Raw genomic sequence first — 17,925 nt, forward strand, 5'->3', positions numbered from 1 at the left:
TGAGATGAGATGAGATGAGATGAGATGAGATGAGATGAGATGAGATGAGATGAGATGAGATGAGATGAGATGAGATGAGGGGGTGCCATTGTCCAGCTATCCCAGGTGCAGAAGGGCGTGCCCACCTGAAGCTACAAACTGGATTTCCAGATAAGGGAAAAGGCTGATTAAGAGGCAAATCCTTCGAGGTGGGATAATCCTTCTTATCATGCCAATGTCCTCCCTTACATGATGACTGCAGCTGTGGAAACTGTGACACTCACACCTAAGCCTGAGCTATTAATCTCAGACGATGGACCATAATGGGCCACGATTGATGCTGACATATTAGGCAGCTATAACGTCTTAGAAGGTGTCAAAGGCTCATGACATGCCCTGTGACCCAATATTACATCATCCATTGTAAAACTCACCACCCCAGGGGAGTTACAAGGCATTCCCACCTTAGCCTGAGTGTATAAAACTCATGATATCTTTGATGGATCAAGACCAACAGGCATTGAAGCTGCAACTACCAAATCTCATCACTGGATCCAGTGGGTGGTGACTGTATATCTTTCCAGCTTTATCCTTTATTTCTCTTTCCTCATACATTTTCTTAAGTGTTATTTTTACGCTTTTATGTTGCTGTATTACTATAGATAACAACAACCAAAATGGCTACAACACCTGTTTTGCTTTGAAACCAAACTGTTCTAAAATAAACCCCACATATCTATATTTACAAACACCAATCATTCAGTGTCATTTTGCCCTCATCTGCCCCAAGGGATCTATTAACAAGGACCAGGGTTACCCTCGCCTTCTGAGACAGGTTGTGACAGGAACGTGTGTCATCCAAGGAGAGGCTGAGAGCTGGGTTAGCCAGGACTTACCACAAAGGGTTAAGAGAGAGAAACTACTTTCTGTGTGTGTTTATTTGATGGGAAGTTATGCAGAAGACAGAGCTGAAGTGTTCTTGGAGGTGGACAGCGACAGGATGAGAGGCAATGGGAACAAGTTGGAACATGGGAAATGGCGATGAGATACAAGAAAAAACATTTTCACTGGTGGTCAGTTCTTCAAAGAGGGGCCCCAGCTGAAAGACTGTGTAACCTCCATCCTTGGAGCCATTCACACCTCTCCTGGACATGTTCCTGTGCTACCTGGCTTCCTTGGACCTGCAGAAGGTTGGGTAGAGACTTCCAGAGGTACTTTCCAACCTACCTGACTCGATGTGGTGCTTAGGGACATGGTTAAGTGGTGGAGTTAATGTGGCAGTGTTAGGTTAATGATTGGACTCAATGTCTTACAGGTCTTATCCAACCTTAAGATTTCTATGACTAAGAATATGAGGCACCCAAATGACTCCTCCAGTTAAATTCCATATCAGTATTCCCAAATTGTAAATATTTACGGCAGTTTCAGCTCACCCTTGCCCCACCAACCGTGCAGATTCCCGATCCACAGGTGTCTACAATCTTTAGGTAAGCAGCCTTCAGACTAGTGATGGGGAGGCAGATTGTATCAGGGAAACTGCCTGCCCTTTCTCATCTCCTGAATCGTGCTCTACTGGAATTACCCTTGGACAACTGTGATGGAAACCGCTTGGACACCCCTTAAAAATAAATGCACCTGGGTCCTACCACTCACCTCAGCTTCCTCCCGCAGACCTGGCAGCAGAAACACGAGCGGTGCACACAGACCCCGTCGATGACAACACGCTCCATGGAGTAGATGGGCTTCAGGCAGAAGGCACACATTTCCTTCAACATGGGCTGAAGAAGGAGAAACTGAAGTTAAATAACTAAATCATGACCACCTGAAGATGTATCTGCAAGCCAATTTAGTGAATCTTCTGCTGGGTTGCATTTTCTTGCTGTTCCTTCGCAGATCTGTTGTGAGAGTTCAGCTTCGTTTCTGACTCAATTTATTTGTCATCTTGGATAAGTCAGTGTTAATTTTCAGTCAGGACAGAAAGATAGAACACCGTTGGACCCCCGATAAGAAAAATTATTCAATTGTTTGAGACCAAATGATTCGTTCAGTTGAATAATTTAAAAACCTTGAGTGAAGTAAGAAATGTTCTTCAGAGCCCCTGACTCAAAAACTCTGGCTGTTCAGCTCCTGGAATCTCTGATATCATATGGCTGCTCACACTGACACATAGTCCAAACATTAAAAAGACACCAGATATCAGCATTAAAGCTCCCACAGGTCCACAAACCTGGTGCTTTACTCCAGCATGTTCACTCTCTGGACTGTGTTTTGTGCCATGACCTGATTCCTCAAACACTTCTTTATGTGAAAAGCCCAGGGAATCTCTCTGGAAAGCATTGCCAGTGCAATCTATACTAATGGAGAGAGAAAGGGAATAAAGGATCTTGGATGTCAGCCCAGCTCCAGAAATAGCTGCAGGTACTCTGCATGGTCAAGTGACCCGGAGGATGCAGGGGCAATGTCAGTGTCCCTGTGCACTCCTTCTCACTGTGGTGCAGAGCAGAGGCTCGGGTTACCTGGTGAGTTAATCTGCAAGTCAGGTCTGTCCAAAGCCCCAGAAGGAGCACAGGTGAGCCCAACCTAACTCTGACAGGTCAGTGCTCTGAGTGCTGACACTCCCTCTCAGCAGGGCTCTGATGTGAGGCACAACTCTGCCTCTCTTAGGGGGGTAATTTGCCACAGTTCTGCTGGTGCCCTCTGATTCCCTCTGGCTTTTTTCTCCACATGTTCTCACCCTCGTTTGCAGTGTTGTCAGATCAGAGAAAAGGAAAGTTTACTTTCTGCTCTCATGTGGAGTGGGCTGATGGCCAAATTTTGGCTTTGACCAGATGAAACAGTTTGTCCAGTGAAGCTCTAGAAGCTCCATCCCTGGAAATGTTCAAGGACAAGTTGGGTGGGACCATGAGCAAAGTGGTCTAGTGGAAAGTATCCCTGTCCATGGCAGGAGGGCTGGGCTAGATGGTCTTTGAAGTTCCTTCTAACCCAAACTATTCTATTATTTTGTGACTCTGTGAAACAGGAAAGGTGTTTCTGTATCTCAAGAGATGAGCTGACAAGGGAGCAAGAACCCTTTTTTTTTTTTAACAGACACCTGTTAATTGTGTCTGATCAATTGTTTTTTAATTACCTTCATTTTGGTTGAACGTGAAAGTAAGGTCACGTCACCTTGACAACACTTTCATGAAGTGAAAACAACACTTTCAAGAAGAAGAGTTTAACGTCTTCAGTTTTCTTCCTTCTCTCCAGAGGGAAGCACACAAACAAATCCCCTCTCTTCCCTTCAGTCTGAAATGATCCCAGCACACCTCTGCTATTCCACTCTTCTACAGAGAGGATACCATAGGTCTGTAAGTGAATACATGTGTAATAGGTGTCCAAACTCCCAGCATACTCAGTGGAGGGCCAGTTGAGGGAATCTAGAGGGTGAGACATCTAAAAACAGGCCCATATAGTTGTACAAAATCAGTCAGTTTGCAAGATGAATTTCACCAGTATTACTGCAGAGCTGTGCTGCAGTGGGAGGGCAGTGCTGGTGAAGGTGAAGCAGAAATATGCCCTTGTGCAAATGTAAAATAGAGACTTAAAGAGGAAAATGGTAGCAGCAACCAGATGGAAAGTTAATAGATGTGTCCAAGAGAAATGGAAACTCTGCACCTTTGGCATGGGTGTCATTCCACTGGAGGAAATGAGCAGGTTCTTTGGCAGAGAACAGCGAGTGGTGATGGGCAGCTGCATGAGCACAGCATCATCTGTGATGCAGCAAAATGCCAGTGCTGGCGATAACAATTCTCAGCCGAGGGATCAGCTTTGCTGTATGTGACAGTAGAGATCACAGTTACACGTAGGCACCCTGGCAGGCACTTCCTCTGACAGTGACAAGCTCTCACACAGCACAAGGGTCTGTGCCCTGGCAGAGAAGGGAGTAACTATTGACATGTCTGTGTCGTACAAGAAAGAAATGCTTTCCTTTAACCATGACAGAGGAAGGGAGCAGAGCCATTTAGCAAACAAGCAAGGTCTCTCCCCTCTCAGCTGGGAATGAATGAATGTACTCCTGGAGTGTGTTTCCAAAGTGGGGTAATCTTTCACAGGGGATACAGGTCTCTTTCACCAGGGGGGTTAGTTTTCAATGCTCACTGTCTGATGCATGGAAAATACTCTTGCTCTTCACAGGTATATTTGTCAGCCCCAGGAATAAGCCTTCCTAATGGTTTGGAAGATAGAGAGGTGATCAGCAGCAATTGAATGGCACTGTGGGCAAGGAGATTATCTTAAGGCTTCTGTGAAAAGCAGAGTGTTCCTGGAAGGCTCTTCCAGCACACTGCTGATTACTGCAGTGCTGAAAGTTGCAGCTGGCTCATGGCTTATCAGTTGTTGGCTTTTTTTTTTCCCCTTGGGTGAATTAAAACCTTTATATAGTAGGAGGAGTCAGCCTGGAAATGCTTGTGTTATTGATAGGTGGAAAGGCTGGTGAAAGGTCTGGAGCACAAGCCTTATGAGGAGCGATTCAGAGAGATGGGCTTGTTTAGCCTGGGAAAAGGAGGCTCAGGGGGGACCTTCTTGCTCTCTACAGCTCCCTGACAGGAGGTTGTAGCCAGGTGGGGAACAGTCTCTTCTTCCAGGTAACAAGTGATAGGACCAGAGGAAATGGCCTCAGGTCACACCAGGGGAGGTTTAGATTAGATATTAGGGAAAATTTCTTCATGGAAAGGGTTGTCAAGCACTGGAACAGGCTGCCCAGGGAAGTGGTGGATGGACTCACCATCCCTGGAGAGATTTAAAAGATGTGTAGATGTGGCATTTAAGGACGTGGTTTAGTGGTGGACTTGGCAGTGTTGAGTTATGGTTGGACTCAATGATTTTAGAGGTCTTTTCCAAACTTAATGATTCTGTGATTCTACGGTGAGCACAAATCTTTCAGACCTAAGACTGAGTATCCCCAGGGAGGCCAGTGACTGATAGAGCTGGGAAGGGCAGTACTTGCTGTGGGCACTTCAAATGTGGTGTAATTCATGTCCGCTGCTGCAAGAGAACCAGGTCTGTAGCTGAACTTGTCCTTTGACCACTCAACAAGGCACAGTTTAGACAAGGACAACTGTCCTCTGTCCACTGGTGCAGGTAATTCTCCCAGCCCGTTTGCTCTTGAAAATACCTACCCAGCACTGTGTGAGAATGCAGCAACCCACAAAGAAATGCAAAGAACAGTGAACAATGTCATGTCTTGTACCCAAAAATCACAGAAAAACTGTGACAACTCCTTTGGGATTTGAAAGTTTGTATGTGCTCTGCTGGTTTATTATTGCAAGGTCTGAAGCACGGAGAATATGAGCTGATCCTTCAGCTTGTATTTGAGTTTCAAATCTTTGCATTTGTTTTTGATCTGCAGCACTTTCAGTGTTTCAAGGAGCCATGTATGGTGCTGAAATAATGCAGCATCTGTGTCCTCCTCATATTTCAGTTCCTGGCTGATGGAAATACCATGAAAGAAACACACCTTAAATGATCTTAGCCTCATAAATGGCTCTTTGAGACATTCAGGAATCCTGCAAAATGAGAAACAAACAATAAGATCGGTATTTTTAAGCACTGGCAGTGCAGGATATTTGGGTTTATTTGAGTTCCTGTGGAATCATTCTCATTGCCCAAGCAACCTGTTTTCAGCTCACTAAAACCGCTCCACAGTTGTCCTTCAACAGAAACGAAACAAACGTGTGATGGGCATCCCAAAGCAAGCTGAGATGGAAATGAACAAGGATGAGAAAGGAGTGTTGGAAAAATTCTGAAGAGAAGCTCCAGAATACCAACACTCCCTTACTTTTGCCATTGGTCCTACTAAAAGGATTGGGAAGGTCTAAGCGGTTATTTTTTTTCTGATTGTCTGAAACCAGACAATGATGATCTGCTCTTCCAGCTCAACTTTCAGTGTTTACTTTGGTGGAACTGAAAATCATGTTCTTACTCTTCTTTTGGCACGTCTTACTTTCAAGTTTATGGGGTTCTAGATGTAAATCAATGAGTTCTGGGTGTGTACCTGTTTTTGAGGAAAGAAAGCAGAACTCCTATGTGGTCTACAACACCTTTAACAAGGTGTTGCATGATGCAAGATGATATCTGCTATATAAAACCCTATCTATGGACTCAGAGATAGGTGGATACTTAACAGTCCCTTCTTCCCCAGTGCCCTGCTCTTAATTTCTTAATATGAGTTTTTTTGCTTAGAGGAAAAAGGCAAACATTAACCATAACAACTTACTGATGGTTTTTTTTTGGAAAGAAGTTACTGTCCCAATCTCAGAAAGATAAATTGATGCACTGTGAAATGAGGTGACTTGCCATAGATCAACCAAAAGTTCTACAGCCAGATCCAGGGGTTGTCAGTCTAAGTCTGAGCCAGCCTGAGAAACTTACCAGTCCCTCTGTAGGCTCCCCACATTCCCCCACAGCTGGAACAAACTCCTTGCTTACTTGCCTCACCCCCAAACTCAGTGTGATGTGAGTTGAGGCACATCAATGAGTAAAGTCTGGTTCATCAGCTGCCCCCCCTCATAAGTCTTATGGAGCCTTCTCCAACCTCTGCTGCCTTCTCACATGGGGAAAAATGGGTACAGACAAGTGTTCAGACCTTTCTTGGTGTATACATCCTACCCAGTCTCCACCCACCTACACAGAGTCCTGGACTGGGGTGTCCATATTGCCCTGGACTCAATTATTTTTTTAAACAAGAGTATGAACACTCCTTGCTGCAGGGCTGATAATCCACCCACACTGTAAAGCAGATGTAGACCAAATCCCTCCAGTGATTTGGAGCTCTCTCAATATGTGACTCAACTGGCCCATTGAGAGATGGTTTCTAGGTAGTTTGAAAGGAAACAGGCACTGAACAAAAGAAACTCAACCAGACCAAAGTATTTTTAGAGGTAATGTTTACCTTCAGAACGCAGCAATAGAAGTTAAAAAAAAAAAAGCCACAAAATATCTAAAATCTTCAGTTGAGAATGTACAAAACAAAGTCATAATAATAAGAAAATTGCTTTACAAAGTCTCAAAGTGAATTTAAACAGTAAACATGTAGGAAAGCATGGAAAATCTAAAATAAGGGTTTTGTATATATTGAATAATAAATTACAATTCTAGAAAAAAACAAAGGAAAGCAGTAACCATTCTGACTTAAGCAGAGAATCTTTCATGGCATCTTTCTTTGGGGGAATGGCATTGATAATAGCTGTAGGTCTTGGCTTGACAATTTCCAGTAGCATCAAACACTTTCCAGGAACTGAAAAATAAACCGATAAACACCTCCCCCAAAACCAATAGTGACAGCAATTCAAGGCTTTTTTTTTTTCCTTTTCTTTTCTTTTCTTAATGGCTAAGAGAAAACATCAAACCCACCCATCAACATGAGCTTGTGTGTATATATATGTGTGTGTAGGATGCCCTTCTCAGAAAGAAAGAAGGTGTTTGTTTGCCAGTGACCAGATTGGTTGGTTCTTTAGCTGATCCTACCTATCCTTCCTTCTGCAGTAGTTCAGAGAATCCCGAGACAACACCACCAGCTCCCCCCCCCAAACACTCAGGGGGAAGATACCCTAAGGTGCCCCATGGATGGATTTTTCCCTTGTGCTTCTAAGAGTGCCAGGACTCTGGGTTGTGGTGCAGCACCAAGTCTCTTGGGTTGGCCAGGTGAGGGCTGTTCTCCTCCAGTGTCAAGGCAGGCTGCATTAGTCCTGTCTGTATGCAAACACCAAGACGATGACCCTGAGAAGTCCCTAGGGTGTAGGTGAATCCCTGTGTGTGATGTAGCTTGAAAGAGGAGAAATGTTTATCGTGGCCTTTCTCTTTTGTCTCAAAGAGTCCTCTCTTGCTCTCCAGAATCTCCTACTTCTTTGGCTTGGAGTTGCCAAAGGTGACAAAGACCACTCCTGGCTCCTGGAAACTCCCGTTGGTGTGGAAGTTTTCGCCTGGGCTCTTCAAGTACCTCCGAAACACGGGTGAGGCCGAGACCTCGTACTGGGGATGAGCCACCACATCGCACGTGGAAGATGTTTGCGTCTCAGACTGTTTGGTGACAGTGGTGGAAGAAGTGATGATTTTGTTTCCAAACTGGTCCATTTCCTCGTACTGCTCCATGACAGTCCGGGTGGCTCCATAGAGCTTGGACCCGTCGGGCCCCGTCTGCAGCTCCAGGATGCTTTTCTGCCTCCGCGGATTTTGTGGGCTGGAGACGTTCAGGGAGCAGTATTCCGAAAAGCTTCCTTTCTTCCCACAGTGGCAGCTGTCTTTGGAGGTGTCCAGGGAGCCCTTCTCTTTGTCACTGGTCGGATGGTTGGCATTGCCAAGGGGGTGCTGTTTCATTGAGCTCAGCCCAGCTTTTGTTTGGACGGGGTCTGGTCTCTTCTCTAAGGGTTTCGTGTCATGCCCAGCAGACCCAGCTGATGGATGGCTAATGGAGCTAAAGCTGTTCTGGGCAAAAGCACCCCTCTTTCCTGGAGAGTCAAGACAGTCTGGTGAAGGGACATCCTGAGGGGAATGTGCTGTCCTGGGTGATTCTGGTGGTTTCCTGGCAGCAGACTCAATGGTGATGTAGGAAGGTGAGGAGGGAGAGCTGACACGAGACTGAATGAGGCGGGGGACCCCCAGCTCTGCCTTGGCTGCCTCAGTCTTTTCTGCCACCTTTGCACTTTCCACAGATGCTGCTTCCCCTGTCTCCAGTGTGACTTCCTCCTGTTTGGCTTTGCTTGAGACAATACTGATTTTACGGATATTGCTACTGCTCACAGAGCTTTGGGTGCTCCCCAGAGACTCCTTGAACAGCCCTGACAGCCCTGCAATGTCTGACTCAGACTTGAGACTAGAAACAGAATAAATAGCTTTCTTGATGGCCTCCTCAATGTCCTGGATCCGGGCAAGTGTCTGTTCCTTCAGGTGCATAATCTCAGCACTTGCTCGTTCCAAGTCCTCAAAAACCAGCTCCATTGAGGAGACACTGTCAGTGTCCTCCTTTTCCAGTGCCTCAGCCTTGTCCTTTTGCTTGGCCTGGTGGGCCCTCTGATGAACAACCCACTCAGGGACCTTCTCAAAGAAGCTCTTCAGAGCTTTCACATCCACTTTGCTTGTCTCCTCCTCAAACTCCCTCACTCGAGTCAAGATTTCTTGCAGCTGCTCCTGTCTCCTGAGGTTCTCAAATATCTCCATAGCCTCCTTGACATTGCCTTTCATGATCTCCTCTTTGTGTACTGACAGCCTCTTCCGACGCTCATCTTCTGTTTCTCTTGGTTTTTTTTCTCTCATAACAACCACTGGCTTCTCCTGGGCAGGTGTCTCTGCCTCCCCATCAGGACATTTCAGTTGCCCACTGGTCTCCTGATGTTGCTCCTCAAAGGAGTTCATTGACTGCTGATGGAAGGACATTGAATGAGACATTTGCCTCCTCTCATGCACCTGCTGCACGACTCTCTGACTATCCCATGATCCATAAGAATTAGATACACTTTCCCTTTCCACCTTGGATGAGGCGTTCTGTGCAGTGTCGTCTCTCTTTGGAGGAGTGGTGTGGCCCACAGGGGAGGTTCTTGGCTCAGTTTGTCCTGGCACATTATTTGTCTGTGCTCTACCGGGACAGGTGGGAGGCGATAGTGAAGAGCACCCGTTCTCATCTCGGCACAGCTCTGTGTGCCTCTGAGCCACCTCACCTGGGCATCTCCTTGGAGCAGCAGCTTTCCCACTCACCATTCCCTGCTTGGCTTCAAAACTAGCCACTCCATTTTTTATTGGCTTTGAAATCTTAGCGCTGTCTGATTCCACCTTTCCTTGTCCTGCTTTGTTGGCCTTGTACCTTTCTTCTGCTATTTGAAGAGGGGTTTTGGTGGAGTATTTTGGCACCTTTCTCTCAGTGTTTGTACCCTGAACTGTGACAGTCTTCTTCACAGATGTCTCCAAATTGTAGGATTTTGCCTGAACCTCCTCATAGCCTGATTGTTCATGAACTTCCATGCAGCTTGATCCCATCTCCATGGCGGGAGTCTTTGGCCTGATGATTTCCTTCAAGCCTAGAGGTTTTGGAGGCAGGGGTGGAGGGATGGGTTTGGTTGATCTGCTTGTGCTGTTACTTGCAGAGGCAGAATGTGCCTCGTGTGAGAGGTGCTCAGGTTTTGGAGGGGGAACAGGTTTTTTCCTGTGTGGGGCAGTAATTTCTGGTTTTGGAGGAGTCCTGGGCTTCTCTGCAGGACTCTGATCACTGGGTTTGCAGGAGAGAGAAGGGAGGGCAGGAAGAGGGGTCTGGAGTGGTGCAGAACATCCTTGGACTTCATCTTTGCTGGTTGGTATTGGAAGGGCACCTTCTCTTGCTGCTTTAGTTGAGGGTGGGCAATGTTCTGCTTTCATCACAGCAACTGGGGGAGGAGGAGGAAAGTCATTATCAGCCTGCGACCCTGAAGCCACTACAGCAGTCTGGTTACTAGCGACTTGAGTCTCATTTTTCTTTTTACACACAGAATAGGACTGCCCTGCATTTCTGTATATCATAGCAGCTTTAAAGTCCCCTCTGGAGACATTAACGTTAGACTTTTCCAGCGACTGAAGTGTGGCTTTTAAATTACCTCGGACAACATCCTCCTTTTCTACCAGGCGCTGTTCTGTGGCGGCACTTTGCAGTGCTCTGATAGCTGTCTGTACATCCCCTCTGACAACAACATCTCTTTCTTCTTGCACTGATTGCTCTTTGTAATCAGACTCAACACAAGGGTTTATATAGGTTTTCACGGGTGTGGCAGTATAAAGGCCATCCTTAATGCTAAAATCTCTACTGGGCACAACTTGGCTTTCCTGGCTCAACAGTTGTCCTGCCTGTACTTCCTCAGAAGCACTGACCTTTTTGTGTGATGCTATGCTCTTCTGAGACACGCTTGTGTGGGTCTTGGATGCCTCCTGGACTCTGGTGGTGGTGGTCCTGGTGGCAGTGCTGCTGCTCTCCTGCTTGGTGGATGAAGAGTCCTGTTGGTGCATGGTTGATTGCAGGGTCACTGTTCCCTGCGTGCTGACTGTCTGCTGCCTGCAGGCTGTGTGGACCTCCTCCCTGTTCCTCTGGAACTTGCTCTGGACATGGTGTTGAATGTTTTTTGCTTCTGCTGTTGCCAGCCTCAGGCTTTGCATTGCAGCCTGGAGATCACTCCCAAGGGCCTTTTCTTCTGTCTGAGTCTGGCTTGCTCCCCCACTCACCACACTCTGCTGTTTCCCATCCACTTCTGCCCCCTGAGATGTCACTTGGGTTGGAAATGTGCCTTGCGTCGTAGTTTTGGGTTCCTTCAACTGGGCAGTGGTGGCTTCTCCTTTCTCTGCCTTCTTGCTGGCATCGGTCACCCTTTGGATTGACTTTGTAGTCACTTTAAGACCTCCGGACAGAATCTCTTCCTTTCCCACCACTGTGGGCAGGGGTTTCCCAAGACATTGCACTGTGGTGCCTGTCACACCTGCTGCATGCACAGCCTCTCTCTCTAACACACCCTCTCTGCCTGTGCTTTCACATACAAATCCCTTTTTTGCTCCCTCCATAGTCCCCGGCTCACCTTCTGCAATTACTTTCCCTATTTGTTCTTTATTTGGTAAGATACGTATGTTAGCCCCCTGCACAACCCGTGGGACACTCTCGTCTTCCCCCTGCTCTGCTTGGGCATTGATGAGGGATTGTATCTCTGACTCCTGCTGGAGATTCTTCAGATAGCTGAGATCTCCCTTCTCAATGCAGCTCGCAAAAAGTTGGACATTTCCCTTCTCGTTGTCCTCCCGTTTGATGGTTGCTGCTGCTTTCTGCTCCTGAGAAGAAGCCAACAGGTTCCCAATCGTTGACTTCACATCCCCCTTGACGACTTTCTGCTGGATAGAATGGAACAGGAGGGAGTAGAGAGTCATCTTCACTGATCCCGACTTTGTCTCTTGCAAGACCATCCCCTTTTTGATGGAAGCATCTTGACTGAGGAGGCCCTGTAAAGCCTTGGCTACATCTCCACTGAAGTCCTCTTTGCCTTTAACAGCTTCACTCTGGTCCAGCAGCTGCAATGGGCTTACTTTGATCTTGCCATCTCTGTCCTCCTCCACCAGCACACTCTGTGCTTCCACGTTGGTCCTGTGCAGGAGCTGCAGCATAATCCTCTGCAAATGGCCTCCCACAACCTCCTCCTTCAGGATCTCTGGAGCACCAGGGCTGCTGAGCTGGTACTTCACCATCTTCACACTCTCCATATCATTGGCTTCAATGAGGATCCCATCATGCTGGATCGCCTGGCAAGCGCAGAGAGTCTCTAAAGTCTCCTTCATGGTTCTTTCTTTCAGTTCTATTTCTATGCTGCCTTCAGAAGCACTGAATTTATCCAAGGGCGTGCTCTCGAAGAGCCACGTTGTGCTTTTCACATCTGCACGAGGGATCGGTTCCTGGGCCCCAGCGTTGGCCGTCACCTCTGTGTCCTTAAGCGTGTCCATTGGCTGGGTTTCAAACAACCAGGTGCAGCGTTTCACATCCCCCTTCTGGCTGTCCTCTCTCTGCACTGTGCTCATGGATGAGCTTCTCTCTGCATCCCCGTACAGGGAATCCACGGGGTGGTTCTCGAAAAGCCAGGTGGATGTCCTCACATCACCCCGCTGAACGTCACTGACACTGACCATCCTCACGTACTTCTTCTGGCCCACCTGCTGGGACTCAAAGAGCTGCTTGTTGGACTGAACATCTCCCCTCTGCACATCATCTACAGTTCTGGGCACAGACAACTTTCCCACTGAGAAGGAGTCAAGAGGCTCTGTCTCAAACCTCCACCGGGCAGCCTGGACATCTCCTTTCTTGATGTCCTCTTGGGTGACAGCCCTGATCACAAACACCTCTTCCTCCTTCTTGATCTGATCCAGGGGCTTAGTTTCAAACAACCACCGGGCACCTTTCACATCACCTTTCATGATTTCTTCTTTCTTCACTGAGGTGACCTCATGATATCCCCCTTCTTTGTCCTGGATAGCATATAAGGGTTGGCTTTCAAAGAGCATCGTGCAGGACTTGACATTTGCTTTGCTCATGGTGTCTTTCTGGATCTTCTGGAGCTCTGTCTCATCCACTTCATCATGGATTTGGTCAAGGGAATAAGTCTCAAACACGAACCTTTTGCCTCCAACATCTCCCCCCTTGATATCCTTTTCTGGAGGGATTTCCTGGATGCCCTCAGAGTTGTCCTTCAGGGTATCCATGGGGTAGTTCTCAAAGAGCCATGTGAACTTGTGCACGGATCCGGCTTCAATTGTCCCGGCATCTTTCTGGGATTTTGGTTTGGTGGCTGTATCCAAGGGCTTAGCTTCAAAGAACTCCTTCACTCTGGACACTTCCCCAGACTGTATCTCCACTCGACTGGAATACCTCATGGTCTTTTTCCTGTCGGCTTCACCGACAGTGCTGCTGCCCAAGGGCTCAGTCTCAAACAGGTGCCGGACAGTTTTGACATCAACTCCCTGTAACTCCTCCTGACTGTACGCCTTACTGACTTGCAGATACTGCTCCTCCTGGCCTTTCAGGGAGTCCAGGGGCTGAGTCTCAAACATCCATGTGTATGACTTCACATCAGCTTGGGGCACGCTGCCGTCCTCCTCCTGCTTCTTTTCAGCCTTCTCGTACAGGGTGTGCATGGGCTGGGTCTCAAAAAGCCACCGGCAGGTCTTCACATCCCCCCTCTGGGAGATCTCCCGCTTCACTGAGGGGTGCTCCTCTCCTTCCATGGCTTTGTGATGAATGACATCCATAGGCTGAGTTTCAAAGAGCCACTTGGCTGTTCTGACATCACCAGCCACCATCTCTTGCTTTGTGATACCCCGTATTATATCCACTTTCTTGATGCTTTCATCAAACTGGTCCAGGGGCCTGGTTTCAAACATCCATTTGTAGTTCTTGACATCCCCACTGATGATCTGCTCTCTGCTTACAGAGGTGACTTCATGGAAATTGCCAAAGCTATCCTTGATGGCATACAGAGGTGTTGTCTCAAACAGGATTTGGTTGGCTTTGACGTTGCCAGCTGGAATCTTCTCCTCCTCTTCTTTGGTGATGGGTTCAGCATCAGCCTGTTTAATGCTGTCTAAAGGGAGAGTCTCAAACAAGGTCTTGAAAGACTTCACATCCCCTTTTACTACCTCTTCCACGCTGGTGGCTGGAATTTCTTCCTCAAATGCCTTGGAGATGCTACCAAGGGGACAGGTCTCAAAGACGTGTTTTCTTTGCTTCACATCTCCCTTCTCCTCTGCTGAAAGCTCTACTTTCTTTAAGCGTCCCACCTCAAAATTGTCTCTCAGGGTTTCCATGGGCTGCGTCTCGAATAGCCAGAGTGTGGATTTCACATCACCTCCAATGACTTGTTCTTTGGCTACAACACTTTCTGAAGCTTCTCCTTTCAGGGAGTCAAGAGTCTGGGTCTCAAAGAGCAATCTCTGCTTAGTGACATCTGCCCCTGTGACAAAATCTGTAGAAGCCTTGAAGTCCTGTTCTTCCACTGTGATTTCTCTGATGGCATCCAGGGGTTGGGTTTCAAATATCCACCTTGCTCCACTGACATCTGGCCTTCCAATTTCTTCCAGCGAAATCCCACGGATTATCTGCACTTTGGAAGTGTCCTTGTTGATGGTGTCCAGGGGCTGAGTCTCAAACAGCCAGCGAGCCGTTCTGACTGCATTGCTCTGAATTTCTTCTCTGCAGACGGACTTGATTTCATGGATAGTCCCAGTTTTGTCTCTGATGGCACAAAGGGGCTCTGTTTGGAAGAGCCTGACAGTCTTCTTAACGTCGCCTTTTAGCTCCTGGATTTCTGACTTGAGTTGTAGGATGCTCTTCTCCTCCACTGAGGAGCAGCGTCCTATAGCATCCAAGGACTGTGCTTCAAAGAGCTGTTTGGCCCCTTGCACATCACCTCCCTGGACAGGCTCCTTGAGAACTGCCTCCTGCACTTCGGTTTCATCTGAATACAGTTTGTTTAATGCGTCCAGTGGTTGGGTTTCAAAGAGCCACCGGGCAGTACGAACATCTCCTCTGGCAAGGTCTGTTTCTGTCACCTTGGGTGATGCTGACAGGTTGTATCCATTGATTGACTGGCTTTCAAACCTCAGGGAAGTACTTTTCACATCCCCACCAGGAATGATCTCTTCTTCTGCCAGCTTCTTGGGGGCTTGGTGATCCCCAATGGAGTCGAGTGCCCAGTTCTCAAAAATCCAGCGCATGGACTGAACCTCTCCTGGGAGAACTTTATCCAGGTTCACAGAGCCCTGTGCATTGGGGTCTTCGGTATTAAGCATTTCTGCCAGGTCCTCAGTCACAGCTTCTTCCAAGTTCTTCCTGAGCTCGGGATGCATGTGTCTGTAGAGCCTCTTTAGCTCGTTCACTTGGCGCTGCTGGTAGAACTTGGAGAAGGCTTGTTTTGGAGGAGGCACAGGGAGTGGGTTGAGATCCTGACTCCCTGGAGCGATGACCTGGACTGAGCTCACGGCGGGAGGGGGAGGCAAGTCGTCTTCCATTTTCTTGGTGGCCACTTTAGACGATTTCTGAGCTTCTGACATCTTTGGGGAAACAGTTTCAAACGTCAGAACAGTCTCTCTCCCGCCAACCCCACGGCCGTTAATGGTGAGAACGGCAAAGGGAAAAGCCAACAAGGGAATTCCGTGCACCTACTAAGCTCCATACCTTTGGTTCAGTAGCACACAGCACTCCAAAACATCACACCACTGCACACGCTCCAGGCTCGGTGTTAGCTCTGGTTCCACTGCAACGGCTCAAGGCAAGGCCTCTAATCCAGGTGAGGTGGTTAGTCTATGGTCCCCAGGATTCAGTCCAGCTACAGCATAACAGAGGTGTAGCTGTAGCCACCAAGAGAGTGACCACAAGAATGACGTGAAAAAGGCTGTCTTAGAGTAGTGAGCTAAAAGTTAACTTCTCCCTCCTGCTCCCCGGTGTTCGGGGCAATGTGAGGACCTGCAGGGAGCCTGGGAACATAGGATATGGGTGCAGGAGAAAGTCAAGGAGCTTTTTGTGAAGAGGTCTCAAGAAGGAAAAGCGGGAGAGGGAACCAAAGTGTCAAACTGAGCTGATGATGCTGGGTAGGGAGGTAACATGATGAGCTTTTGGTAGCACCATGGGTTGCCCACTGCTTAGGAGGGAGGGCTGGGGGAAGGATGTTCATTTGATTGATGATTTCTTCTGCTGGACTCACGGGTGTACCCCATGTCACCATTTACACAAGAATAGATGGACAGTTATACAATTAGAGACTTAAATAAAGCTCTTCTGACTTGCAGACTTGTACAGATATGAGACTAACTAAGGTCTACAAACTACTGGGATCAGCAGGCCAAATTCTGTGCTCCCTTAGGAGCAAAAACAAAACTGAGGGATCAGAGGTTGGGGTAACACCCATAGCTGGGTGCCAGGGAAGTTAGACCTGTTTAAACTCAGCCTGAGCTCAGCTCATATTCACAGCAGCATTGATACAGAAGTGAACAGAGTGGGCTGTGGATGTCCAGCCTACCTTTGAGCCTCCCTTTCTGCATTTTTTTTCTCCTTAATCTGGGAATCCTGGGCACCGAACACTGAACTGAATACCTGCAACCTGCTCTGCCTGGGCGTTTGTCCACAGGGAAGGTAGCTGAAGCCTTTAACCATTGTCTAAAAGAGACTGTAATCCTGGTGGCTTTCCTTTCAGTAAACAGATCTGCTGACCCTTGGCATGCCTGTGCAGTTACGTCTGTGGAGTTATGCCTGGAATATTATTAGTTGTTGCTCAAAGCAGTGGTGCGCGGTGTTATTTCACTCTGTTACACGCAGATTGTTCTGGCTAAAAATAAGTTTTGAACATTAGTAAAAGAAACCCACACTCAGAATACCGAAAATCAGCATATTCTGCAGCAAGTGTAAAATGCAAATCTTTCGCATGAGCCAACTTACTTTGAATGCACTTTTAAAAATAAGGATGGTTTGGTTTTTTTTTTAATCTGTGAGGAACTTCTGAACGTGGGGAAGGGCGACTGAGCAGCTGATAGCTATATTCAGTATTAAAGTGCTCCTTGCTGCCTTGTGTGGGTATTTAAATCACACTCACAGGCCACAAATATTTGGTTAGATAACGGTGCTTATCTTAAACATTTCCTACCTTGCTTTTTTTCTGCCTGTGGGGAGAGTGAATGGAGTTGTCCTTCACAGCACTCTGTAAAAGATATGTGGAGAAATGACATTTAACTGCATAGGAAGACACATTATCTGTATATGTATTTTTATGTATTTATGTGTATTAAGGTGTATATCAACTACAGAGACCTGAAAACCATTACAGGTCAGGTTTTCTTTTTTGGGTCACTGGCAGTTCTGCACAGACAAGAAAAAAAATCTTATTCCAGGTTGATAAAAAATGTACGTTTCCTAAAATCTCAGCCAACAAATAAAACCCCAAACACACTTTTTTAGAGTTAGGGGAAATCAAAACTGGGAAAGTTTGATTTAGGCTCTATTTTTGTTTATACTTCAATTTTCATAAAACAAGACTGATCTGTATTTGTAATTGCATTACAAAATGCTTAATTCATTGTTTTGGATTTTTTTTTTTTTTTTGGTCTTCTAACCAGTTGTAATTTTCCAGCTGCAGTTTTCATTCACTTATTTTCAACTGGAACTGTTTCAGTCTGGACTCGTCCAGTCCCAATACACACTTGAGAGACTACATCTCTGAACCCCATAAAAGGTTGAGAGTAAGGGGGAACATGAATGTGCCTGCAGCAGTGGTCCAGATATGAAATCCCATCCTGTGTTACTCCAGGATCACCAGTGGTACTGGGGAAAGAGGGAAAATATGCCTTATAACTCTCATAACCTGAATTATCCTATGGTCAATTGATCATCCTGGAGTGCAGGATTAAATCCCTGGATTCCAGACTAAGGACTACAAA

At 47.0% G+C, this 17,925-nt stretch overlaps 1 protein-coding gene across 6 annotated transcripts in view; it reads right to left on the reverse strand.

Annotated features, from left to right (window-relative positions):
* Positions 1-6,885: 6,885 nt before the first annotated feature.
* XIRP1 (xin actin binding repeat containing 1) overlaps positions 6,886-17,925 on the reverse strand; it is a 33,354-nt gene continuing 22,314 nt past the window's right edge. For 5 of the 6 annotated variants that reach the window (XM_027695473.1, XM_027695472.1, XM_027695474.1 and 2 more), the window contains 2 exons: positions 17,136-17,189; positions 6,886-15,549 (listed from right to left, as the gene is read on the reverse strand). In XM_027695473.1, coding sequence (XP_027551274.1) covers positions 7,855-15,549; positions 17,136-17,189 — 7,749 coding nt within the window. In that variant the 3' untranslated portion in view covers positions 6,886-7,854. Of the gene's footprint in view, positions 15,550-15,673; positions 15,819-17,135; positions 17,190-17,925 lie in introns of those variants that run through there. The other variant, XM_027695476.1, reaches the window with a different exon arrangement.

This window comes from Neopelma chrysocephalum, unplaced genomic scaffold, assembly GCF_003984885.1.
Source record: "Neopelma chrysocephalum unplaced genomic scaffold, ASM398488v2 Primary Assembly neopelma1_101, whole genome shotgun sequence".
Classification (NCBI taxonomy): Eukaryota; Metazoa; Chordata; class Aves; order Passeriformes; family Pipridae; genus Neopelma; species Neopelma chrysocephalum.